A 27,022-nucleotide genomic window follows, 5' to 3' on the forward strand; every position below is an offset into this window, starting at 1 on the left:
CAAAGAGCATATTAAAATATTTGTAAATATGCTACATTGGTAAAAAAATCTGCAGTTTTTAAAAAATAAACAACATTTTATAAAAGGGGCAATCCAGATGGCCAGTAAACCATTGTAATAGCCAGAAATTGGAAACATATGTTCATCGACAACATTTAAGATTATAATATAGTCATATAATAGAGTCCTGATGTAACAATGGAAATAAATTATAGCTACACACAACATAATGGATAAGTCTTAAAAAGCCACATGTACAGAATATATACCATGTGATTCTACTTCTGTGAAGTCAAGAACAGACAAAACTGAAATACTCATGTAAGGATGCACACTAAGGTAGTAAAACTGTAAAGCAGAGCAAGAGAGTTATTACTATAAAAGCTCTGTCGGGGGACAGGAGTTGCAATTAGGAATATACAGGAAATTCTGTGGTGCTGAGAGGATTTGTTGATCTGGGTGGTGGTTACCCAGGTGTTTATTCACTTTGCAAATGATTAAGTTGTATATATGTTTTACTTGCGTTATATTTCATAGTTTTAAAAGGTTTAAAAAATATAGAGAATACAGCCTGGGCATGGTGGCTCACACCTGTAATCCCAGCACTTTGGAAGGCCAAGACAGGAGGATCGAGTTCAGGAGTTCAAGACCAGCCTGAGCAACATGGCAAAACCTCATCTCTGCAAAAATTTTTTTAAAAATTTAGCTAGGCATGGTGGCATGTGCTTTGTATAGTCCCAGCCACTTGGGAGGCTGAGGTGGGAAGATGGCTTGAGCCCGGGAGGCAGAGGTTGCAGTGATCCCAGATGATGCCACTGCACTCCAGCCTGGTCGACAGAGCGAGACCCTGTCTCATACAACAACCACCAAAAAAAAAAACAAAAAACAAAAAACAAAAACAGAATGGCCTTCTAAATAAGATTGGGCTTAATTTTGCTTTTCTTACAAACTAATCCAGCAGCAGCAGTTAATAACCCATTAGATATGAAGATTTGATTAAACTATTTTTCCACAAGAAAGTCATTTTTAAAACCTCTACCAGTTTGATAGGTGAAATAGGTAAATAAACTTATTTGCTCTTTTATACTTAATTTCTAGATATATCGAACATGTAATAATGTTCATTACAATATTGTTTATTCCCTATTCATGTTTCTTGCCCATAGAGTTGTCATTTTTTTTTAATTATGAGCATGAATAAGATAAGGGTATTAACTCCACATATTTTCGGATATTTTTCTCAGATTGTCATTTTTCTCCCACATAGAAAAACATTTCATTTTAAAATAATGAAATCTGTCTTCTGGTTTCATTTTGCTGTGGACAGGAACTCCCACCACATTATCAAATTAATTTTCACCACATTCTGATTATTTTATGCTTCAATTTTTTGCATTTAAAAAATTCATATGAATATATTTTTATATTTGGTATGAAATACAATTTAACAGTTTTTTTTCTAAATTTTTTGTTACCTCATCACCATCTAAATTAATCTTTCCTTACTGATTTGAAATGCCATGTTTATCATATGCTAAGTACTTCTGTAAATTCAGATTTTGTTTCAGGGCTTTCTTTCCTGTCCCATAGGCCTTTCCATTTGTTACAATAACAGTTTTTTGTTGTTTTTTTTTTCCTGTCACCAGGCTGGAGTGCGGTGTGCGATCTCGGCTCACTGCAACCTCCACCTCCTGGGTTCAAGCGATTCTCCTGCCTCAGCCTCCCAAGTAGCTGATGCTACAGGTGCACACCACCATGCCCAGCTAATTTTTGTATTTTTGGTAGAGTCGGGATTTCACCATGTTGGCCAGGATGCTGTTGATCTCTTGAACTTGTGATCCACCCACCTCTGCCTCCCAAAGTGCTGGGATTACAGGCGTGAGCCACTGCACCTGGCCAATGACAGTATTTTTAATTATTCCCTGTGGCCAGGCACGGTGGCTCAAGGCTGTAATCCCAGCACTTTGGGAGGCCAAGGCAGGAGGGTAGCTTGAGCCCAGAAGTTCCAGACCAGCCTGGGCAATGCAGTGAGACCCCCTGTCTACAAAAAAAAAAAATTAAGAAATTAGCCAGATATAGTGATACATACCCATAGTCCCAGGTCCTGAGGAGGCTAAGGTGGGAGAATCCCGAGTCCAGGAGGGCAAGGCTGCAGTGAGCCATGATTGCTCCACTGTCCTCCAGCCTGGGTGACAGTGAGACCCTGTCTCAAAAAAAAAAAGAGGTCAGCGCAATGGCTCACGCCTGTAATCCCAACACTTTGGAAGGCTGAGGCTGGCGGATCACCTGAGGTCAAGAGTTCGAGACCAGCCTGGCCAACATGATGAAACCCCGTCACTACTAAAAATACAAAAAAATTTAGCCAGGCACAGTGGCATACTCCTGTAGTCCCAGCTATTCAGAAGGCTGAGGCAGAAGAATCACTTGAACCCAGGAGGCGGAGGTTGCAGTGAGCCAAGATCATGCCTCTGCACTCCAACCTAGCAGCAGAGTGAGGCTCTGTCTCAAAAAAATAAAATATTTCCCGGGGAACCCATGGTAAAAATACAGTCTCTCTTAAAGTAAGTTTAATCCGGTGTTAATCTTTAAGGCTTCAACTGAAATATATAAATGGTGTGTTATGATCAAAAATAGAGTGTGTATTTCTCTCTACTGAAACTTCAGAAACAAACTTAATATGACATCTGCACTTCACATAGTTATTTTAAATCACATGTTTGAGAATATATATTAATACAGTAATTCTGTTCATTTTAAATGCTAGGCAATATAGCGTTGGATTTGAGGTTGTAACAGTTTCTACTCTAGGAGATCCTGGTCCCCATGGCTTTCTGAGGAAATCTAGTGGTGACTATAGGTAATGTTGGCATTTTTATTGTATCTATTTTATACTTTACTTTTTGTGGCATCATCTTCTATAAACCTTATTCTCATTTTCTCTAAATATAGGTGTGGGTTTTGCTACCTGGAATTAGAAAATATACCTTCTGGGATCTTCAATATCATTCCTAGTACCTTTTTGCCTAAACAAGAAGGACCTTTTTTCTTGGACTTTAATAGTATTGTCCCCGTCAAGATCACACAACTTCAGTGATGGAGAAATTTCAAGTTACTGGCTTTTATACTTGCCAAACATCAGTTCTTCAAATAAGGACGCAAATCTTCAGGACAGTAAGCAGAACAATCAGAATGGAATTAAATCTCTAAAAATGCGTTACAGTGGAATCTGGTGCTTGTCAGGGTGTTTGGTAAGAACTGCATAGTCGGAATTACCTAAATCACCTAGAGGTACCGTTTACATGGTTTTGTGTATATAGAATTGGCTTGCATTTTAGGGGCCATTTTGTATAAAAAGTGCATATGATTAAGATTAGACTCAGTCATCACTGTGAGATGCCTTTGCTGAGAGGATAAAGGAACTGAGACCAGATGAGAAAAAGAAAGGATATAGATTCCTTGAGTGGAATAGTGGGCTAGATTAATATACTGAAATATTTCCATCGTTTCCCTTTTTTGCAGAGCATGTGGAAGTTCAACCTGCTTGATTCTACTATACATCTTGGGCAACTAATTACCAAATGAACTGTGCCACCATAACTGATTTTAATTTTGCATTTTTTATGATTTTAAAATATTTGTTGCCCAGGTGTTATGAAAGAGTAAAGCTTTTAAGTATAGACTACCTTAGCATGAAGATGCTCATGCCTAAGAATGAAAATTGTTGAGGTTATCTCCCAATCATGTAGCAAGAACTTAAATTCACTACTGCAGTTTTTATTTTTAAAAAACAGTAATTGAGATATTGAAGACGTTACAATTTAGTTTGTATGGTCTTTTTTTAAATTGCTGTATTGTTCAGTCTCTTGTGGCAATAGCACTTTGAAGAAAATAGAGAATTTAATATATGGTGATTGGGATATGTAGCATTCAGAAAAAGTGAATTGCCAAGATACTGGTGTCATGTAAATTCCCACTTTACATAAAACCCATCAGGACAGAATGATGCTCAATATTTTAAAATTCTAAAAATAGGGTAGGATTTTTCATTGTCTCTACTTTATAATTATCAACACTTATTTTGTATTGCTACTACCTTAAATTGAAATAAAATGTTTATACTTACGGATATTGCATAGTTTAACTTAGATTTATTCAAAGATTTCATCTGTCTTGTTTCATGTAAATGAGAACAGATTATTTGCATGAAAATATATACTTCAACAAAAATCTGTTCTTTTACAGAGTAGTGGTAGATTATTACACTAATGAGGTTTCACTTTGGTAGATACTTCATGCTTTGTTTTAGCCTATTAATTTTAGGTGGACAGATTTAACAAGTTTTCTGTTACTCTTTAAAAAGAAAAAATCCAGAACATAAGAACTATATTATAAACACATGATTTTAACCTGTTGTGGTAAAGATCTTGTACAGGATGCAAACTAAAAACCTAATCCCTGCCATCAAATTTATTAGAAGAGACCTATATATAAACAACTTAAGGCACTGATTTCTATAATAGAGCTCTAAAAACATGCCACCAGTGTATGAATAAGGGAAAGATTAATTTTGGCTGGACCAATATAAAAAATTGTATTTGAAGAATTGATACTTTAACTTGGACCTTGAAGGTAAAGCTTCAAAAGACAGATTACTGACCATTATTGAGTGTTTACTGTGTACCCAATGTGTATATTTTTCTTTTTAATCTTCCCAAGAGCTGAATAAAGTATAGATACTATTATTTGTACTTCTTACAATTGAGGAAATAAGCCTAAGAGATTAAAAGATTTTGCCCCAGGTTCACAAGCCTTCTTCCCTGAGCCCTGGTTGAGCTGCTGTGTGTGTCTAATGACGCCCATAGACACGGCCGTCTAGTTGAGGGAGGGACAAGATCTAGACCTGTTGTAGAGGGAGGAAAAACAATCCAGGCCTTTTGGAGGTTCTAAATAACAGACAGACTAGTCAGGAGTTGTTAGAGAGGATGACTCAAGTTTCTAATTCAGCACATGGACAGATGCTCGTAGCTTCAGTGAAGGTAAGTTTTGACACATTAAATTGCCCAGAAAATCCAGATCTGGAATCAACGTGGTATAGTAAGCGAGATCACCCAAAAAGTCAAGAGTGACGTGAACTAAAGATGGTTAAGAACTGATTTGTTAAGAACTGATTTGGGGGAAGTTTTTTAGAAAGTATTTCTAATTTAGAAAAAAATACATAGACTAACAGGAGATACAAGAAAACAAGGGTTGGGGGAGGATTAAGAAGCCCAGTGAACAGAATTCCCAGAAGAGTATAATTAAATGTCAGATGTGGTGGAGATAAAGAGGCCACAGTGACAGCAGTGGGGGCAGACTACGTAAAACTAGAAATTTGAGTAGGTGATAGTGTGAGAAGGGAGCCCTGGTCAAAAGGTGGTCTGCATCCCTTTCTGGTGTAGGAGACAAGCAAGTGGTAGGCTGACGGGAAAGGAGGATTGAGGCAGAAAACAAGAGAAGGTCCTAATGCCCAAATAAGGAATCCTGTAGTGCTACTGACTGCCTAGGCTTTGTCTTTTGTAAAGACAAGGGAAAGAAAGCCCCAATGTTAGAAAATTCCATCCCACTTTCATTCTCTGCAAGAAGTACTTAGAAATTTCTAGTTATTAGACTGCATAACTTGACTCTGCTGTAAAAACTTTATCCTAGCTTGGGCTATTTTCCAGATGGTGTTTTTTCTAGGAGGAAAAAGAACTGCCTCAATTGCAGGGAAGTTTTTGCTAATGGTAAGTCAAGCAAGTCTCAATGTCTTTACTACAGGTAAAAGGGTGTAAGGAGATTTTATGAGAACTGAATGAACCCTGAAGGTCACTAGTCAAATTCAGGTATGCTGTTAAGTGTTCTTGTTTGAGACCCAAATTACAAGACTGGCCAATTTTTGTATTTTTGGTAGAGACTGGGTTTCACTATGTTGCCCAGGCTGGTCTCGAACTCCAGGGCTCAAGTGATCCACCAGCCTTGGCCTCCCAAAGTGCTGGGATTACAGGCATGAGCCCTTGGGCCCAGCTGGCTGTTTAGCGTTCTTAAATAGCACAAGGGACTTCTATGAACTTTCCTAGATGAAATATTAACTACTAGGTAAAACACCTGTTTTGTTTGATACTGCAAAGAGTTATTGCTGAAACTTAAACCTCATGATTGGCCAACCAAGAACTTTTTCTCCACAGCATGCTTAATATATGAAATGCAGATTAAGAGTCCAGCATTGTAACATTTTCACAAAAGAATCTGATTCTCAACTCTGAATGCACATTTAAATTCCCTCGGGGAGCTTTTAAAAGTCTAATGCCCCAGTGTACCCCCCAGTTAATTAAATAATTCTCTGGGGATGAGAACTGACAGCAACACTTAAGCTTCCTGGGAGACTGCAGTATGCAGCCCAAGGCCCACTCCTCCAGCATCACCACCTCGTCTTTATTTATCTGCCACTGTGTCTCCTCATTGCCTACAGCTTTAGCAACAGCAAAAGTAGAATTCAAACCTTGGGAATCAAGGCTTAAGTTATTACTGTTCATGACCTTAATTGAAAATGATTACTGGTGACCACAGCACTCCATGCTCTTCCTTATGGAAAAAGGGTTGCCTAGAAGATTTAGGCAATACTGGGAGTTCTTATTTGAAGTCACAGAAAGGAGAAACTTTGCTCAAGCCGTTTTTATTACACTCAGTGTATTAAGACAAGTACAAAATAACCTTGTAATTAAGATACTGTATCAGTCAAAAAAGAAGTCACTATTGTATGAAGAGATTTACAAATGACTAAAATATACAGGCTGTGACAGAATTAACAGTTTGAAAGAGGGTTGCTTTCTTTTAGAAATGCTAAATTTTCTTAACAAGACAAAAATACAGTGCTCTAAATAGGCATTACCATGAAAACATTAAAGAAAAGCAGTCTTAACACTTAACTACTATTAACAGCCTTTGCCAACACATGCCTGCCTACTCCCTTTCCTAACTTTAAAGAACAGTTTCCTCTAAGGAATACTAGTGCAGCATAACCCTTAAATAATTTCATTTATTTTTAAAGTTACAACCTACAGAGAAATTAACATCTTGCCAATCTAATAACAGTGGCAACCATTCTTCACATGCACTTCTCTTAGAATAAATCCCCTTGGCTGGCAGGATAAGGCTTATGCTGTAGAACCTTCTCCCCCACAGCCACAAATCCCCTTCTATAAGTCCCTCCTACCCTCATCCCCCCACATCCCCACTGGCATTCACCTTTCCCACCCCAAAAGTGCAGCTCATGGTAGCCTTCTAGAAAATGGTTTTAATGGGTATCCCAGCATATACGCTTTTTTAAAAGTCCCCTCTGAACACCAGAGGTGGTGAAAATGAATTGTGTTCTTGGATTTTTTTTTTTTAAGCCTCCACTGGGTCAAAAATATGTGCTCTTAATACTTGAGTTTTTGCTTTGTGTGTAGGTTTTCTTTTTCATTTAGATATCGTGGGATAAAGTGGAGAGGACATCTCCATTTTCCCATACAAGTTGAGGGTGAGAAGAGAAAGAGAACCAAGCTGTTGCCCCCACTTTGTCCTGGCTTCCCAGCCATCTTCCCAGCTCTGGTTCTTTCATAGGAACTAGTTATTGCTTCCACAATGCCGTTACATGGAATGTTCCACAAAGGCTGTGAACCTGGTCACAGTCTACCCGCAACAACAACTCTTTTCTGAAAAACCAGCCCAAGAGCTCTTACCCAGAAGAACAATCTTTCTTTAGCCCTCAAGGTCACTGAAACTTCATTAGAGCAGTTTAGAGTAGACGTGTAAGATTTGGCATATATTAAATGATTATTGGCACAATGTTCTCCAGTTCCATGTATAAATGTTGATATGCACATGGGCCAGGGCCCAGGATGAATCAGCCAATCTGCACCACTTTTATGTCAGCGATAATTCCATCTCTTCCCTTCGAGCACTGTAGGGAGAGCTGCTTCATCCGGTTCTCCAAGGCCTGGCCCTCGGGGGAGGTGCTGCTTTGGCTCTTACTGCTGCTACCACCGCCACTGCTATTGCTGAGGCCCCGGTTGTTGTTGGCTTTGTCACTTGTTTTATTCTCTGCCCCTTCTGCCCTGTCTCCTACAGAAATACAAGGATTATCAAAAGTGAGTATTGACAATTCTGCCCTGTCTCCTATAGAAATACAAAGATGATCAAAAGTGAGTATTGACAATTCTAAGTCACTTGAGCTCAAACCAATCAGCTAACTCAGCCCTGTAGAATTCCCTCTGTTGCCTACCGTGCGTATCAGAGGTTCTCAGTACATAATCATTTACTTTTATTCCTTGTGATGTTTTTTATATTCCTTAGCTATAGAGATGAAATTTGCCATATTCACTTTGTAGCTGAGAAACAAACCTCTCTACTATGTGCTTGCCAAGGAGACTGTTCTGATGTGAGACATAGGACCTAAGCTCTACTTTATAGAAGCTGAGTGGAGCCAGGAACCCCCCAGAACAGCACTTGGAAACAACCTCAGTGAGCAATACTGACAGCACAACCACAGAGACCTGGTAATGCAGCATGGGGGCCCTGAGACCTGGCAGAGGTATGGAACAGCACAACAGTCAGGCTACAGAGGCAGTGTGGCATCTGGGACAGGGTGAGAAGGCTGCTACTCACCTCGTTCTACTTCACATTCAGGGGAGGAGGCCCCGCTGCATTCACTTCGAGGGCCCAACACTGGGAACATCATCCCAAACTCTGACAGGGACACGGGGCTGGGCAGATCCAGGCTGCCAGGCCTCACAACCGCAGGGAACTGGTCAGGCATCTCAGACGGGCTTGTTGGTCCTGAACTAAAGCTGGACACAGACTGGGTTTCCGAGTCATCTTCAGACACAAAGTTGCTACAGCTGTCATCTTCAAAGGCCTCCGAGGCCACTAAGTTGAGAGAGAACACCAGTCACATAGGTTCTGTCACCTCCTCAAATGCCACAAGTGCTTGCTGCCGGCAGGCAGCTAGACACAGCATGGGGACTGCAGAATCTCTACCTCTCTGAGTCCTAATGTAGGAATGTGACTTCCCAAGCCTGAATGACCAGCCTCTAAAGCAGCTGGAAGGGAAGCAGCTAGCAGCTGGATCCCATGGATATTAAGCGCCCTTCCGATAACCTTATAACCCTGCCAAGAAATCACTGTCACCAGACACCACCTAAAAATGGAAGATTAATTCAGCCACAAATTAGGACCTTTACTCCACCTCAGTCCCCCAAACAGATTCTCATGTGCACAGGAAGACGTTCTAGTCCTCTGTAACATATCCCAAACAAAGCCAGCTGGACTTAGGCTTCTTTCTTAGGGCAATAGAAGCAAGAGCTGCTAGAAGAAACAGGTCAGCATGGAATATCTGTTGGGACCTTTGTTATCTTCCAGGTAACTTCTGATCTCATAAAGAACACACTCAAAGGCTACCCACATGACCATTTGCTGCAAAAGAACAGAAATCCTTTACAATGCCCTATAGCCACATTATTTGGTAGACCAAAATAATAAGGCCCAGACACATGGTATTCCCATGGTTTCAAAGCCTCTTTGGCCTTTAGCGGTTTTCCCTCAGCCTGCCCACAATCCCACTCCTTATTAGAACTTTCCTACTCCATTTTTCCCCCTCTTCTCTTTAAAAGCAGCCTTGTAGCATTCCATAAAGGTTTCTTATAAATGATAAATACTGTAATGTTGGGAACAGAAAATGGGCTCAGACCTGAATTGAATCCCTAACTCCATTACTTGCCGTATGACTTGGTCAAGTTACTTTACCTCTGTAAGCTTCATGATCCTCTCCATGCAGGGTTTGAGATGATGTATATATTAAAGTACCTCATACATAGTAGTTGTTCAAATGATAGTTTCCTTTTCCTTTACATTGAACCTAGTACTTAAATATTTGTTGAAGGAATTAACTCCTGAGGAAGGAGCTTGGGAAAGAGCTGACAGGGATTACTGCACAGGTAAGGAAAAGAAAGGAAGTATGCAAAGACAGTGTTGGGTGGGTTTTCTTGATGAGCATGACAGAAACCAAACTTCTATCAGTTTTCCAGGGGGTGGCCCTGGGAAAACAGGTCTCTATGGTCAGATGTCAGTAAGAGCCACCATTTGCTGAGTGCTTCTTGGGTGTCAGGGGTTGATTCATGTAATCTGAACCACCACCCTACACAACGGATAGTATATACAGTAGATAGCATCATACTCCCCATTTTACAGGTGAAGAAACTGAAATACAAAGTTAGGCCCTTGCCCACATCATGCACTAGTAATGATGTAAAGGCAAATTTGAATCAAATCTGATTACAGCTCTTCTTTCCTGCAGGACTTCTCAGCCTTGAATGTTCTAATGTATACTTTGACCCTCAAAGAGGAGTGAAGGTGTAACACTTTCCCAATTTATTTGACCACAGAATCCTGACTTTGAGGAACACTTAGTACCATAAAACACGGGAACCCACCAGAAATAGCCCTCAGGCCTGCCCAACTCTGAGACCTTTCACTGATGGCCAAAGAAAGTGAGGACCTTGGGAAACAAATCACACAGTCTGATATCCCCCCACGTACCCAGTGGAGCTCCTGACTTACCAGAAATGGCATCAGGCTCAGGTTTGCTCCCTGGCAGATCCTCCACAGATGTGCTGCTGCCCTCAGCACCAACACCGCATCCCCGAGGCCCCATGGCACTGGAGCGCCGCCGCTCATGGATCTCATCTGAGATCATCTCCAGGTTCTTCAGGGCCATCTTGTACTCGCCTTTTGCCAGGGTCAGTTTGGCCTGCAGGTCGTCCACAGTCTTTTTCAGTTGCTGGTCAAGAGAACAGGAGACTAAGTGAAGACTACACTGCTAGCCTTAAGATGGTTTCTGAATGACAGGTTCAAGTACATTTTCTGCCCGTCATTCTACTTCAAGGAATTTTCCAAGACATGACTGAAGACCTGATTACCATTATAACTGCTGTTCATTCACCAGACAAAATCAGCCACCACCATCCCCAGATCCCATCCAGGTGACAACTTCTAATATCCAAAAACTCACTGGTGGAATAAACCCCATCAGGGAAGCAAAAATGGGCATCAGACACACCAAAGTCCCACAGACTAGACATCTGGTTCCCAGAACAGTGGTTCTCAAACGTCAGCTTGCATCGAAATCCCCTTGAGTGTTAAGACTCAGCTCACTAGACTCCAACCTCACAGAGTTTCTAATTCAGTCGGTCTAGAGTGGGACCTGGTCTGTCAGGTCTCCAGGTGATGCTGATGCTGCTGGTCCTAAGAGCATGCTGTGAGAACCACTGGCTTAGTACAACAGAGAAAGTGACTGAACGGCAGTTACAGAGGTTCAGAGGCCACTGAAGACCCAACCGAGACAATTTTGAGGTCTGAAAACTCAGTAAAGCCTGTCTCTCCACTTTCCTCTTATAGCAAGTGGCCCATGTGATATTCTGCTACCCCAGAAAAGTGAAGCTTTGAGCGCAGAAAAATCTCATCAGTGACGAAGCCCAAAGCTACACATACCTCGAGCTGCACGTAGTACTTTGCCTTGAGTTCAAAATAAGGCCTGCAGAAGACGGGAAGGAAAGCCATCAGAGTAATATAATACAGTGACCACAACTCCACAAGATGAACAAGAGGCATCAGCTACCACTGGCCAGGTCGTCCTTCCAATATTTAGTAATCTCTAACAAGGCCATGACATATGAGTGATGCTCCTAGCTCTGAAGAGTTGACAGACACCAGATGGAACGACTGGGCTCACCCAGGGCTATATTAACAGGAGGCCCATCTCAAGACATGGGGAACCCACACACACATATCTTGGGCACTCTGCAACCTAGCTGATGTTCCTCCTCTGGGGGAAGGCTGTTCAGAGCCTCACAGTTTATACCCAGCAGTAAGGGTGGCTTGGGTCTGCTCTACTAATGAACTTGGCTCCCCAGGGATGAAGAGCAGATGAGGCTGGGGAAGGGGCTGCTTAAACCTCCTCCTCTACTGAAGTCAACTGGGGAAGAGAGAGAAGCACCACTCCTCCCTCACAGCACAGCAAGGCCACCACTAGGAGGGGGGTCTCAGGTTGGTTCTCCCAAACCTTGTCCAAAGACTGGAGTTATTAGTTGGCCGCCTCAGCCACATAATGGGCACAAGAAATGCCACCATCCTAGCAGTTCCCTTGGTTCTGGGTCAGCCGAAAGAGCTTGGCTCTTTTTTAGGAATTTTGGTGCCTGAACATTAAGAGTAGATCACTGCTTTATTCTTGAGCTGTTCACCCTCCATGAAGCTCTCAAGTCCTGCATCCTGAGGATCCAGATGGATGACAAGGACACAGGACTGCCATTGGTGGGTATGAAAATCCTGAAACTTGGGGAGAGAGTGAGGTGGATAAGCTCTCTCATGTGACCAAAAGGAGCAGACAGGAGCACAAGGTGAGGAGTATGTGTGTGAATGGGCATCGGAGGGCACAGGGAAGATGTCCCAGCAAAGGGAACATGAGCATCCATGCAAGGGAGTGTGGCTGGAGAGGCAGGGTGGGCATGGAGGTAGCCTGGAAGCCACTCCGTGGAATGCACAGATGTGCATTTTAACCTTTGGGCAAACAGGAGCCACCCAAGACTACGATCTATCCCTTTACTCTTCTCGGAGTCTGAAAAGGCTAGCAAAGTACACTCACAAGATTTATTTTCTTAAAACAGGTTAATGGATGAGTATGTGATGTGTGCAGTGGGAGTTCGGGGTCTTTTGAGAAAAGACCCACCATATTCACACCAAAGGAAGCAGCATCAAAGGCTGCTCTTCGGCCTCCTTCGGTGTTGTCATGTGGATGATGCCTGGGCTTGCCCAGAGCAGGCACAGGTCCTACAGCAACCCTCGCCACCTCCTGCCTCCCCTGCAGAAAAATGCTGTATACACGTCTACTACTTAGCTCTCAGGAGATCAGCCCGACACACCAAAAACCAAACCAAAACAAAAATACACTAGTAATTAAATGCAATAGTAAATGGTTAAATGTGTTCCTCTGCACATATGTGTACATATGTATGTTGGAAGAGTGTGAGCAGAAACTAAAGAAAAGTCAAGCCAGGGTGAATGTACTGGGGGGTAGTACAGAGCCTAGGAGGACCAAACTCTTCCTTGCAGACCCTCTTCCTCACTGAATTGTCACCTTTCCCTCACTTGCATGAGGACTGGGCATCTGCCAAGCTTCCAATTGCCCGGCCCCTCCTGGCTGGGGCTGTGACCACACGTGGAGAAGAGGCCTTCAGTAGCCCTGCACAGCCTGCTCTGGGTCTATCTTTGGCTGTTAAGTCTAGGTCATCGTAAGTCCTCCTCCTCTTGCTAGGAGGCCCAGCAATTGGGAATGAAGCAGGGGGCTTGTCCCCAAGAGAGGGTACCCAGTTGTGCCTGCCCACCATTATCAATATTGTATAAAAATATACAGGGCTGTAGTGAGAAGAGATTGGAGGAGGAAAAAAAAAAACTCTACTAAAGCCAGTCTTACAGCGTTTTATCAGCTCTTGATCACGGGATATGTATTGTGAACACAACTCATCCCTATTATACTGACAGATAAATTGAGGGATAGGGCCTTGTCCACACTGTCAACCACAGATCCCAGAGTACAGCGTGAGTTTACCAAATCCCAGCCAATGGGCCATTTAATAATGTGCCTTTGAAATTCCTTTTTCTGTGTTTCCTAACTCAGTCATATCTAGAGCAGCCCACCCCTTAGCATCCTCTGCCTCTGGGGGTCATAGAATATTAGGGGGCAAGAGAGCCTGAGCAGGGGGGCTCTGGTGAGGCCCCAGGGTCTACATCAAAGGACTACTCAGGGTGGTCCTTGAGTGCGTGACATACAGAAGGCTGAGAAGATGCAGACTAGGACAGCCACACGGCCCCAGGGAAAGCCGTGTCCAGACTTACTTGGACTTGTTGATGGCTCTCTTGAGTTTCTTCTCCAGCTGTCGCATGCGGCCCATGGCGGCGTTGTATCTGGCTGCCGTCTCCTTATGCACCAGCTCGCTCCTGGTCTTGGTCTGCTCCGCCTCCATGACCTTAAAATGACAGCAGAGTTCAGCCCAGAACAGCCCCTGCTTGGAATATTATATTATTTTTCAAAAAATATTCTTTGCCTGGGCGTGGTGACACGCGTGTAATCCCAGCACTTTGGGAGGCCAAGGTGGGTGGATCACAAGGTCAGGAGATTGGGACCATCCTAGCCAACATGGTGAAACCCGTCACTACTAAAAATACAAAAATCAGCCGGGCCTGGTGTGCTCCTGTAGTCCCAGCTACTCAGGAGGCTAAGGCAGGAGAATCACTTGAACCCGGAGGCGGAGGTTGCAGTGAGCCAAGATGGCACCACTGCATTCCAGCCTGGGCGACACAGTGAGACTCTGTCTCAAAAATAAAAATACTCTGGGCCAGGCGCAGTGGCTCACGCCTGTAATCACAGCCCTTTGGGAGGCTGAGGTGGGTGGATCACCTAAGGTGAGGAGTTTGAGACCAGCCTGGCCAACATGGCAAAACCCTGTCTCTACTAAAAATACAAAAATTTGCTGGGCATGGTGGCGCATGCCTGTAGTCCCAGCTACTTGAAAGGGTGAGGCAGGAGAATCACCCGAACCCAGGAGACAAAGGCTGCAGTAAGCCGAGATCACGCCACTGCACTCCCTCCTGGGCGGCATAGCAAGACTCCATCTCAAAATATATGTGTATATATATAGGTATCGATATCTGTATCTAGATATATATTTGAGCAAATTAGTGGTCAGACTAAGAATAAACCAACTTCCCAACAGTGGTTTTCTTTTCCTATTGATCTACTTTGAAAAAGTCTTGTGAGGAAAGATTAAATAGCTACATTGGCTGTGGCAATGACTGAGAAAGAAAATGGAAAAACAAAAATTAGAAAATTTTGAACTATTTTCTGATTCAACAGCTGTCCACTTTCTTCTCAGGTTCCTCGATCTAAGTAGCCACGTAGAGCTCCCGTTCACACCTTGGGGCAGGGGCCTGATGGGCAGGCAAATGGCCAAACAGCAGCAGTGGGAACCTAAGAGACGGGGAACCTAATGGGGGGACCACCAAAACCAAGAACTAGGCATCGTACCAGGCACGATGGCAGTCAAGCCAGCAAAGCAGCCATGACTTCCATTGTTTGGTCCTTTCCCAAATATTCTGAACTAGTTGGCTGTGCCCAGAAGAACTCAGGATCCAGAAGGGGCAAACTTCACATTTAAGCAATTAAGTTAAAACCCAGTCATTCACATCAGATTTTCAGGTACAGAAACATTTGTGAGCAGAAGACGAGTCAGAGTTCTGGTGGGAAATTCTGGTGGGAACACTTTAAGTCTGTTGAAAAAAATGAGTTACAAAACCAATACTCAAGGGCCCTCAATGGCCAAAAAACAAAAGCAGCTCACAGGCCCAGTCCCAGAGACATGGGCAATGTTAATTCTCTCCTTGCTTACCTACAGAAAAGCATCAGAACAAGGCCTGCCTTGAAGAAAGAGGGGGGAAACAAACCGCAGTTCAGGCCACATAAGCAGCTTGCGATTTCTTTCCCTGTCTTCTGCCTACCACTCACAGTGTTATAAAATAAACCAGAGAGACAGTAGAGGTTAGGCTAAAGGGTTATTCTCTAATTCTGTATTCTCTGGGGAGCATCCAAGAGGAGCCCAGAGGGCTCATGGTCACTAGTCAGCTCTCTCAGACCATGTAGAACAATTTTAGGGAGGTACCACCATGTCTTTAGTTCACAGAAGAGAAGGCCACAGAGGAAGGTTGCCAACGTTCTACCATCTCCTCCAGTCAACAGCCACAATCAGCCCTAGGACAGTTTACTTATTACTTACGATAAGGATTTTTAAAGGTACTATGAAAGACTTTTATATGGGCATTAAAAATTACAGGGTGTCTTGTCTAGGGCACCCTTCCAGGCTATCTCTGACTTCGTCTTGAAGCTATTTTACAACCCTGTAAGTTGTAGAAAACTGACAGTAATGCAAATGGTTTTTTTTTCCAGAGAAATGAAGATGAACTGTGTTCCCAGATGCAGTGGATTACTGACTGCCCTGTAATAGTCCATTTTGTATCTGTTGGTAATTCATTTCAGCATTCTTGGTTTTCTTTGAGTTTGTGTTTTTTGAATTCAAGAATTGTAACATGACTGTTAGATCCCTCCTTATTTAATGAGAAATAAAATATTTGACATGACATCATTTTATATTTGTATCCCAATTATGCTTTTACCTTCTTAAAAATATCTTTTAACAAAAGCTTCAGTGCTTCAGATAATTTTTAAAAACAACAGAAAAACAAAATCAGAGAAGAAAAATAGGAGGGAACTGAGCTAAGCTGGCATGAGGTGACATGCTTGCTCACATGACTTCTCAACCAAGACCAAAGGGCTAAGAGAATCCTTTCCCTTTGCTTCCAAAACCAGATACTTCACAAGGAAACAAAATGCACTAAAAATATCTCATGCTTGATACTTGGGGAAACAGCGGTAAATCTTAAGCTTTAAGGATTTACTCATATAACCTTTATGAAAACTCAAACCTTTAGGTTCATCAAAGACAACATGTTGGGGGTGATTATTTTATTACAAAAGGATCCAATTAAAGGTTTACCTTTAAGGAGCTGTCAGAATGCATTTTCAATAGACTTGTAGAACATGTAATTTGAGGCTCCTGTACAGAAAAGAGTCCCCTGTAAGAAGCAGGATTCTCACCATCTGCAAACAGGCCCTCATTCTATCTTGGCCTCTAGGCTGCAAGCAGAAGCACAGGCTTTCTACAATAAAACACTTGGAAAGCTCCGAGCTCATGGCAATATTGGCAGTGAAAACTGAAGAAGTGGCCAGCACATCACTGTCCCCTGCTTCACCCCACCAGGCCACGTCTACCACATCCTGTCCCTATCTCCCCATTTCTCATGTATATACAAAACCTCCAGCGCAGCCAGGTGCGATGGGGCTCATGCCTGTAATCCCAGCACTTTGGGAGCCCAAGGTGGGCAGATCACTTGAGGTCAGGAGTTCAAGACCAACCTGGCCAACATCGTGAAACCACGTCTCTAGTAAAAATACAAAAAATTAGCTGGGTGTGGTGGTGGGTGCCTGTAGTCCCAGCTCCTCCAGAGGCTGAGGCAGGAGAAAAGCTTGAATCTGGGAGGTGGAGGTTGCAATGAGCCGAGATTGCACCACTGTACTCCAGCCTGAGCAACAGGGTGAGACTCCGTCTCACACACACACACACACACACAAAACCCTCCAGCTCTTGGAAGAGACCTCCACACAACTCAGCTTCCTGCCTTGAGGAAGAAGGTCGCCTTGGTTACGTCTCCTAGGTAATCAAGGAGCTCCTCTATCTACAGCCTAGCATCAGGCATGAGCTGTGTGTAGTGATGTGGGTCAGGTGTGGGATAAGTGAGGAGGGCGGCTCAGGGGTAGGTGTGGCAATGCTGCACCCCATACTCCAGAGCAGCCAGATGCTGAAGATCCAGGGACCACAGAGATACTGCTCAGCCCCGGACCCTGCTCATGTCAGCCCACAGAAGATAGCAAACAGCCGGCACCTTCCCACATGGGCACCACTGGGTACTGAATGGGTGTTTCAGTCTGGCTTGGCCCAGCCTCTTCGCGGGGTCCCACACCACCAGAATGGCCCAACCTGCTTAGTACACATTCACCAGGCACAGCTCCTCAGCCTCCTGTTACAGCTTTCTCGGCTCTCCAATCTCCAAGGCCTTTGCACCCTCAGTTACACTCCCAACATCTCTTCCAACGTCACAAAGCTGCGGTCAGGGGCCTCTTTGCCCAGGAAGGCAATCTCACTGTCTGCTCAGAACCTCCATTCTGACTGTTTCAGACTGTTTTCTGATTCTTACTGCATCCTTAGACAATGATACCTAAGAAGGCGCTGCTTCCCACTGTGTGGAAGGGAGGCGGTTCACACCCACCAACGTCAGGGAGGCTGTCGTGAGCAGCTCCTCACCTGCCATCCCAGGTTCATATCCACTGTGGACCAGGAGAAGGGCTGGCCCTGCGTCGTGTCCTCTCCAGCAGCCACCTGGGACTAGTTCAGAAACAGTTCGTGCCTCTCATTTCCAAGTCACATTTCCCTCTTCCTCTGAGCTCTTTCAGCAAACATCAGAAAAGCCAATTTCTCCCTCCCAAGATGCCAGCCCCCCTCTCTCAGAGGATGAAAAGCTATCACCTTCCCATAAAGGCTACTTCAGTGCCAAAACAGCTGAGGCTGAAGGGACCTATGCTGCCCAAGCTCCCCAGCTGGGGAGCAGCAGGGACCCCAGGCCCTGTGCCCCAAGGAAGGCTGCTCAACTACAAGGTTGGCAGCTCTGCCACAAGCTACTTGTATTTTCCAGAGTCCTCATCAACCCCAGCACTGAGCAGAAAACTGATCCTTTGTCCCTGTCTGTGGCACTGCATGTGGCCTAACAGAGCACAGCAGGGCTCCTGCCACCTCCTAGTATATCGGCTTCAGCCATGGCTCCAAGTGTGGCTGCCTGATGTCACCACAGGAAATGTGAGGGGCCGCATAGATAGTCCTGGGCACGTTAAGTGGGAACCCCAGTGTCCCACTGTGCCTGGAGGGATTGTGTAGTCCAAGCCACAGCCATTTCTTCAAGACAGCCCTGGGCCTTTCTGAGCACGGAATTTTCTTTTAGTAGACCCTTAAGTAATACTTTGGAAGAAGAGGGTGAGATGAAGCTCGCTTGTTCTAAAGAAACAAGCATCCTAGAGTACCCAGAAGGCAGACAAAGGAGGAGACATTCTCTAGCCCTTTCATCACGCAGCTTTCAGCTGGCCGAGCATGCCAGGCCCGTGAGGCTCTAGGAGGGGTCAACATGAGCACCACTGGGGGAAATGCTAAGTCCAGAGAGTTCCCAGTTACTCGACACTGTTTCAAAGCCAACTATGCAAGTGTGTGTCCTGGAGAAAGAATTATGTGCTGCATCATCCATCACATTTGGAGAGCCTGCTCTGCACATTGAACTTCTGAGTGGCACACGGACGTGATGGGAGAAAGCTTTGCCACAGGCTTTTGTCTCTTGCTGGTGTCTGTTTTTAACTCATCTGTTCGATGAGGGGCATTTCCAGCCTATGTAACTGTGAAGGGATCTGGGAAGAGGAATATCAGCTCAAAGGTGGAAATCCTGGCGTGTGACCCGGAACACCTGCCAATCTGCAGAGGTTGCCCCCAAGCCCAGGAAAACCAAATGGGCCCTTCCCTTCAGTGGCCACAGAGAGGGCACATATCAGCTGGCCCTCCCAGGGCCCTATGAAGCCCTCATGACCTCAGGAGTACAGGGCCACCTTGTACGGCCCCACAGGTCTTGCACTGCACAACTCCAAAAAGCACTATTCCCAAAGTCTGTGGTGTGAACGGTGCCCTGAGTTATACAGTGTGGAGGTCTGGGGACGCCACTCCTTGGGAGGCCACCCATTATCCACTGGGGCCCTAGGACTCAAAAATGAGAGATCTACAAAGCAGAAGCATGGTTTATCTTTAAAGAACAGATTAAATGACTTCTGAAATGCTTGCTTATAGGCCGACATGGGTCTCCAGCTGGGGTGGAAGAAGGGCAAAAAGGAAAAGTGGCCCTTCAGCTAATTTCTTGGAAGAAGCTACCTTACATTTTGTCCTTTTCATATCTATCGGGCTTTGGCTTGTGAACTTCCAAGATTTCCAGCCACTCCCATTTTTCTCGAGATGACCCAGAAAAGTTGTTTCTAGCCCATGTCTAGCTCTGTGAGCATCACACCCACTAGGGGGCAGGAGGCGCAAGGCCACACAAAGCCAAGCTCAGTGAAGAGTCTCAGGCTGCAGGGAGAGGCGCATGAAGTCAACGCCGGATTTGACTCGAAGTCATTTGTGTGCCAAGCTTTCTATTTAAGGAAGCACAAGGCCATCTTTAATTATCAGATACCCCAGGACTTGAGCCACTGTGGCAGGTGACATTTAAAAGGGAAATCCTATTGGCATTAACCTGCTGACTTTTCTAATCCAGTCCCCCAGACGGCTTTCTCAAGGAGTCACCAAGACCTCTTGCAACCCCCTACCCGCTCTGTCCAGGGTCTTATTGGAGCTGCTGAAGCCACAGGTCAGCTCACCCACCCACCCTGCAGCAAACTAGCCCTACACTGGTTTTCCAGGCACTGGGGATCTAGACAGAGAATGCAGAGGGGCACAATGGACCCAGGCTGGTGCGGGGGGATACCAGGAACATGAGCCTGGGCAGCCCAAGAGCCAAGCCTGGAAGGGGGAAGAGGTATCCAGGAACATTCTGCGTGACTTCTAAGAAACCCGATAGAGTTAGGAAGGGGTAACCAAGTACTGCTGAGCCAAGAACTGTCCCTAGCTGCTATGGTCTGAACATTTGTGTCCTCCCAAAATTCTTATGTTGAAACTGATCCCCAGTGTGAGGGTATCTGGAGGTAGGGCCTTTGGGAAGTGATGAGGTAATGAGGGTGGAACTCTCATGAATGAGATTAGTGACCTTATAAGCTCATGTACCCCTTCCACCGTGTTAGGACATGGAAAAGGCGGTCATCTGTGAACCAAGAAACAGGCCCTCATGAGACACTGAATCTACCAATGTCCTACCTACCAATGCACTTCTCATCCTCCAGAACTGTGAAAAATAAATTTCTATTGTTTATAAACTACTCTGTTTATGGTATTTTGTTTAGTATTTTGTCTTGGCCTGAACAGACTAAGGCACACCATTTCTGGCTCTGAGTAACGCAGCCAGAGAGGTGGTCATGAGAGCCGGTAAAGAACCCAATGTAATGGCATAAAACCCAGCAAGCCAAGCTGTGAGTAAGGACCACACACAGTCTGCTTCCTCTGTGCCTGTCAACTCCCTGAATCCCAGCCCAGAAGGCCTGTCTTAAGTACACACCTGATTTTGGTCTAATCTGCCATGACCCCTGCCTTCCTCCGACAGCACATACCCGAAGTGCAGCCCCCATGTAGGGCTGTTCATCAAGGTCTCCCCATCACAGATTCAAAACCCAGCCAGTATGCTGGGGTTCCATGGGAGCAAACCCTGGAAAACCTGGTCCCTCTGGAAGCCTGAGTCCAGTCAAGACCCCCCAGGGATGACCCAAACCAGACAAACCTTAAGCAACATAAGGGAAGGAGCAGCTCTCGCTGTCACGGAGACACTGTGACTCATTCTGGAGCACTGGCTTCGTACCAAGTGCAGCCAAGAGACCACATGGAGATGACAACCTGTGATTTTCAGAGTGTTTTCAGGCAACATGCCTGGGAGTCGAGTCTGTTACCTCCGCTCGGGGGAATTCAGCGCGCATGCACGTGCACACCCCCACAGCACACCCGGCCATGATTCATACCCTCTGAGTGGCGTGATTCAGCATCTCCTGCCAGGCGGAGTCGAACTGCCGCTTGTCATCCTCCAGCAGCCGCTGCTCGGCCAGGGAGATGGTCTCCTTGGCGGCGCGGAGCACCTCCGTGGCCCTCTGGAAGTCCTGGGTGGCTTTCTGAGCTTCCAGCTGAGCCTGTGTGAGAAAGAATCCTCATGAGGCCTCGGAAAATGGCAGGGGCTCCCCATGGTCCATTTTACCTTTCAAAAAATAAGCATCCCAAGGACCAGGACAAGCTCATCTCTGCCTCTTCACTCCGGGCACCCACAGGTCCTCGTAGATGCCAGACAGGGCAATGGACCCCTGATGGGGGAGTGAGCGCCAAATCAGTGAGCGAACAATTTCCACAGTTCTGGGCCCAATGGATGAGATAAACACGTCAGCCCTTGGCCAGAATCTGACATGGCAAACCAGCCCATAGTGGGACAGGTACAGCCAACCCCACAGCCTTTCTCAGCAGCTCTGCCTCACTCGAGGCCTGCCACCTTCCCTGCCCAGATCTGTGGCTCAATTCATGACAAGTCAGAACCAGGAAGGCCCCCGGAGATCACGGTCCAAAAACTTCACTCTATAGAAGGGGGACCTTAGCTGAGAGGACACAGCCTTTCCTGAGATCACACAGCTAACTAGAAGCAGAGCTGTGCCAGACTCCAGCCAGTATGAGTTCCTGCCCAGCACTGTCACTGCCAGACAGTCCTCCACTCAACTCACACCCACTGACACCAGCGGCAGGCCGAGTATGGCACCAGGCAGGCAAAGAGAAGGATCTAATTAATTAACACAACACGGTCCCTGCTTTCAAGGAGCATCAGGTGGGAGAACCAATACCAACTGTAGCTGACCACATATCTAGAGCTGCCCCCACGATATGCGTCTGATTGTTCAAAATGTGATTAATCCCCGCCAGGTGCAGTGGCTCACACCTGTAATCCCAGCACTATGGGAGGCGGGCGGATCACTTGAGGTCAGGAATTAAAGACCAGCCTGGTCAACATGGTGAAACCCCATCTCTACTAAAAATACAAAAATTAGCCAGGCGTGGTGGTGGGCACCTATAATCCCAGCTACTTGGGAGGCTGAGGCAGAAGAATCACTTGAACTCAGGAGGCGGAGGCTGCAGTGAGCTGAGATTGCACCACTGCACTCCAGCCTGGGTGACAGAGTGATATTCCAACTCAAAAAAAAAAAAATAAGTGATTAATCCCAACTGAATGTAAGACATCCCTAAACTTAAAGACTTAGTACAAAAAAAAGAATGTTAAATATCTCAATAATTTTTATTACATGATGAAACAATATTTTGGATATACTAAATTAAATAAAATATATTATTAAAATTAATTTCAGTTGGGTGCGATGGATCCCACCTCTATTCCAGCACTTTGGGGGCAGGAGGACCACTTGAGGCCAGGTATTCAAGACCAGCCTGGGAAACATAGCAAGACCCCACTTCTGGAAAAAATTTAAAAATTATCCGAGGATGGTGGCACATGGCTGTATTCCCCGCTCCTTGGGAGCCTGAGGCAAGAGACCACTTGAGATTATAGTGAACTACGATTACGCCGCTGCACTCCAACCTGGGTAACACAATGAGACACTGCTTCTTAAATAAATAAAATTTAAAAATTAAATTCACAGAGGCTGGGCACGGTGGCTCAAACCTGTAATCCCAGCACTTTGGGAGGCTGAGAGGCAGGTGGATCACAAGGGTCAGGAGTTTGAGACCAGCCTGGCCAACATGGCGAAACCCTATCTCTACTAAAAATACAAAAATTAGCCGGGTATGGTGGCACACGCCTGTAGTCCCAGCTACTTGGAAGGCTGAGGCAGAAGAATCGTTTGAACCTGGGAGGTGGAGGTTACAGTGAGCCAAGATCATGCCATTGCACTCCAGCCTGGGTGACAAGAACGAAACTCTGTCTCAAAAAAAAAAAAAAAATTAATTTCACCATTTCATCTCTCCTCATCTTTCCTTTTTTCCTGTGACCACAGGGAAACTTAAAATTATACAGGTGATTCCAACTCTATTTCTTGTGGACAGTAGATACCTTTACCCCAAGATGGGCCATGTGATGGCAATTGTGTGACTGCATGAGAAATCAGCACTGAAACATCACAGTCACCACTCTACAGGCTCACCTTGAATTCCCCAGCAAAGCACAAGCCACAAGCCCGCCTCTGCAGCATCCCACCACCCTCCCTCGTCCCACCACCCTCCCTCGGTTAACCACATCCCCAAGTCAGTTTACATAAGCCCTGGTGGGACATCCCTAGGGCAGCCCCTGGGACTCGGGAAGAGGGGAACTACAGGGACCCCACCCTTCCCCAAGCAATTCTTACATGACTTCAAGGAAGTCTTCAGAAACCACACGCTGAGGACGCTTTGTGAAGAAGGTTAAAGGACGGGGAACAAAAAAATCAGAGACTCAGAGCACGCCGGCCCCCAAGGCAAAGAACAGCTTTCCCTAGCACTCTGTGATTGTGTACTGCATACCAGACCCAGACCCAGACCTCCAGGCGATGACAATCAGATGGAGAGCTGAACCAAGCATGGAGTGGACACTCAGAAGTCCGTAATACGATGCTGTTGTGAGAGTGCCACATCAGGGAGGGAAGTATAGTAGGGAATGTGAAGAGAAATTATTTCCAGTACAGAGAACCAAGGAAGGCCTCTTAGAGGAGGATGATCCTGAACTAAGGACTAAGGACACAAATGATTCGAAAACACGGGCTGATGAGGTGGGGGGGCAGAAGGAAGGATTTGGGACTCTAAAGACATATTACAAAACAGAGTGCCTGTAAGAGATTTGATGATACCTCAGATCAAATTTTTAAAAGGACTCGGGTGAAGACCTTGAATGAATGCCAGGCTAAACCTTCAACCAAAGTGGCCCAGGGACCTGCCCCTGCTGTGGACTCACCATGTGGCCCTGGGACCAGTCACCCACTTCCACTCAGGCGTGCCTCAGCTACACAAGGAGAACAAGGATGCCCACCCTCCCTAGAGCTGACCCAACTCACCCCCCAACCCCTGCCCCACCTCATGCCTCCAGGCCCATTAGTGGTTCTTAGTTCTTTCATGTGAGGACAGCCCTGCAGGGCCTCCGCTGGCCAAGCTGCTGGGAACGAGAGGAAGCAGAGGGAACCTGTTACCTTAAAAGCCACTCCACTCCCTACCCATAGGTGGCCTCTCCTACCTATATGCTTCACACCAACTCCAGGAGACAGGATGAATCCCATAGGATCCTAAAATGGGATTTGTATTTGCTTTTTTAGGAATTTTTTAGTATTTCAATTCAGCAACATTTAAGGGTAAACTCTCTTCTCCCAGTTCTCTCTGCTTCAGTTATGAATCCCTTATTTCTTCAAGCAAGAAAAAATGCTCTCTTGACGGCCTTCTGAAAGGTGGCTGCTGTACCATGGGCCCAGCACCTCTTCACACCCTCTGCCATGCATCTGATGAGTTCCAAATAAGAGAACCAGATCTCTACAAAGGAAAAGAGGAAGCCCATTTGAAGCTGCCTTTGAGAAGAACATGCGCTGTCAAATTCCAGACAAGCATCTGAAGTTTCTGCAAGATTCCTCCTCCTGTACAGTGACATCAGATACATGTTTGCCTTGCCATATCACAGGTACAACTAATGTGAGGACTCATTCCACATTTAACCCACAGAAACCAGATGCCATCTCTCCATAATTCATGCACTTACTGGTTCATTCACTCAAGTAAGCGCTGGGCACTGTCATGCCCCACTGTCTATTCTCTCTATTCATTGTGGTCTCAAGGGGAGGCAATATCTCAGCTAAAGACCCTCACTTCCCAGCCCTCACTACAACTGGTCCCCCTGGTAAGTGACAGCTAATGAGAGGTAAATGAACACTGAGTGAGATTTCCAGGAAGGCTCCTGTTATGGACTGAATGTTTGTGTCCACTCAAATTTACATATTGAAGCCCAAACCCTCAGTGTGATTACATTAGGAAGTGGGGCCTTTGGGAGCCATATTAGTCCATTCTCGTAATGCTATAAAGAAATACCTGTGGGCCAGGCATGGTGGCTCACGCCTGTAATCCCAGCACTTTGGGAGGCCAAGGCAGGTGGATCACTTGAGGCCAGGAATTCAAGACTAGCCTGCCCAACATGGTGAAACACCGTCTCTACTAAAAATACAAAAAAAATAGCCGGGTGTGGTGGCAGAAGCCTATAGTCCCAGCTACTCGGGAGGCTGAGGCAGGAGAATTACCTGAACCCAGGAGGCGGAGGTTGCAGTGAGCTAAGATCGCACCATTGCATTCTAGCCTGGGTGACAGAGCAAGACTCAATCTCAAAAAAAAAGAAAGAAAGAAATACCTGAGACTGCATAATTTATAAAGAAAAGAGGTTTAACTGGCTCACAGTTCAGCGGCTGTATGAGAAGCCTGAGTCTGGTATCTGCTCGGCTTCTGGGGAGGCCTCAGGATACTTACAATCATGGCAGAAGGCAAAGGGGGAGCAAGGCATCTCACACAGTGCCTGGACTTGGGTCCAGGGTGGGGGGAAAATGCTACACAGTTTTTTGTTTGTTGGTTGGTTGGCTGGTTGATTGTCTGAGACTGAATCTCACTCTATCGCCCAGGCTGGAGGATAGTGGTGCGATCTCGGCTCAATGCAACCTCTGCCTCCCGGGTTCAAGTAATACTCCTGCCTCAGCCTCCTGAGTAGCTGGGAATACAGGTCCATGCCACCACCATTGGACAGTCTCCCTGCCAGCAATACATGGCAAGAGTAGCTGCTAAAACACCAATAATAATTTTTGTATTTTTAGTAGAGACAGGGTTTCACCATGTTGGCCAAGCTGGTCTCAAACTCCTGACCTCAGATGATCTACCTGCCTCGGCCTCCCAAAGTGCTGGGATTACAGGATTGCAGGTGTGAGCCACCACACCCAGTCGCTACAGACTTTTAAACCAGATCTCATGAGAACTCACTGTCGAAACAACAGTACTGGGTGGGGGTGTTAAACCATTCATGAGAAACAGCCTCCATGATTAAATCATCTCCCACCAAGCCCCACCTCCAACATCATTGATTACAATTCGACATGAGATTTGGGAGGGAGCACAGACCCAAACCTTATCAGGAGGTAATTAGGGTTAGATGAGGTCCTGAGGGTGGGACCCTCATGAGGAGATCAGTGCCCCTGTAAGAAGGGGAAGAGAGAGATCTCTCCCTCTGGTGCACTGAGGAAGCACCATGCTGTCAAAAGGTCTCCTAAGGAAGATTCCGCAAAGGAGGAGGGTATCAGGCAGCAGGCCAGGCCAAGACAGGAAGCACCAAAGAGTTTACACACTTATCTAACTGAGGAAAGTTTAACTGCGACATTGCTTCTCAGTGTCATCACAAAACACAGGACTTCCAAAGTCAGAAACCAATCAATTTCACAATCCCGGAGAGAGCTGGCTATCTGGTTCTCACCATCATACGAAAGATGACACCTAGAAATCTTTGGTACAACCGCTAATGTTTTACCTTCACATTGTAATAAAGGCCCCAGGCCCTGGTATTTAATACATTATTTGAATAGGGCTCTATGCTCTCAGGTCCTGTGGTG

General features: G+C 45.5%; 2 protein-coding genes across 6 annotated transcripts in view; one reads left to right on the plus strand and one right to left on the minus strand.

Annotated features, from left to right (window-relative positions):
- CAPN7 (calpain 7) overlaps positions 1-16,249 on the plus strand; it is a 58,319-nt gene extending 42,070 nt beyond the window's left edge. Inside the window, exons 20-24 of one of the 2 annotated variants that reach the window (XM_030816842.1) lie at positions 2,765-2,857; positions 2,950-3,109; positions 3,520-9,417; positions 10,440-12,363; positions 16,049-16,249. In XM_030816842.1, the coding sequence (XP_030672702.1) occupies positions 2,765-2,857; positions 2,950-3,094 (238 nt within the window). In that variant the 3' untranslated portion in view covers positions 3,095-3,109; positions 3,520-9,417; positions 10,440-12,363; positions 16,049-16,249. Of the gene's footprint in view, positions 1-2,764; positions 2,858-2,949; positions 9,418-10,439; positions 12,364-16,048 lie in introns of both variants that reach the window. The other variant, XM_003265394.4, reaches the window with a different exon arrangement.
- The window catches only part of SH3BP5 (SH3 domain binding protein 5), a 77,831-nt gene continuing 57,488 nt past the window's right edge, over positions 6,680-27,022 (minus strand). The window contains exons 4-10 of one of the 4 annotated variants that reach the window (XM_030816843.1): positions 21,404-21,568; positions 16,656-16,715; positions 13,945-14,075; positions 11,545-11,587; positions 10,615-10,834; positions 8,665-8,925; positions 7,385-8,121 (exon numbers count right to left, since the gene is read on the minus strand). In XM_030816843.1, the coding sequence (XP_030672703.1) occupies positions 7,904-8,121; positions 8,665-8,925; positions 10,615-10,834; positions 11,545-11,587; positions 13,945-14,075; positions 16,656-16,715; positions 21,404-21,568 (1,098 nt within the window). In that variant the 3' untranslated portion in view covers positions 7,385-7,903. Of the gene's footprint in view, positions 8,122-8,664; positions 8,926-10,614; positions 10,835-11,544; positions 11,588-13,944; positions 14,076-16,655; positions 16,716-21,403; positions 21,569-27,022 lie in introns of all 4 variants that reach the window. The other 3 variants (XM_003265389.4, XM_030816844.1, XM_012508502.2) reach the window with 3 other exon arrangements.

This window comes from Nomascus leucogenys, chromosome 8 (assembly GCF_006542625.1).
Source record: "Nomascus leucogenys isolate Asia chromosome 8, Asia_NLE_v1, whole genome shotgun sequence".
Classification (NCBI taxonomy): Eukaryota; Metazoa; Chordata; class Mammalia; order Primates; family Hylobatidae; genus Nomascus; species Nomascus leucogenys.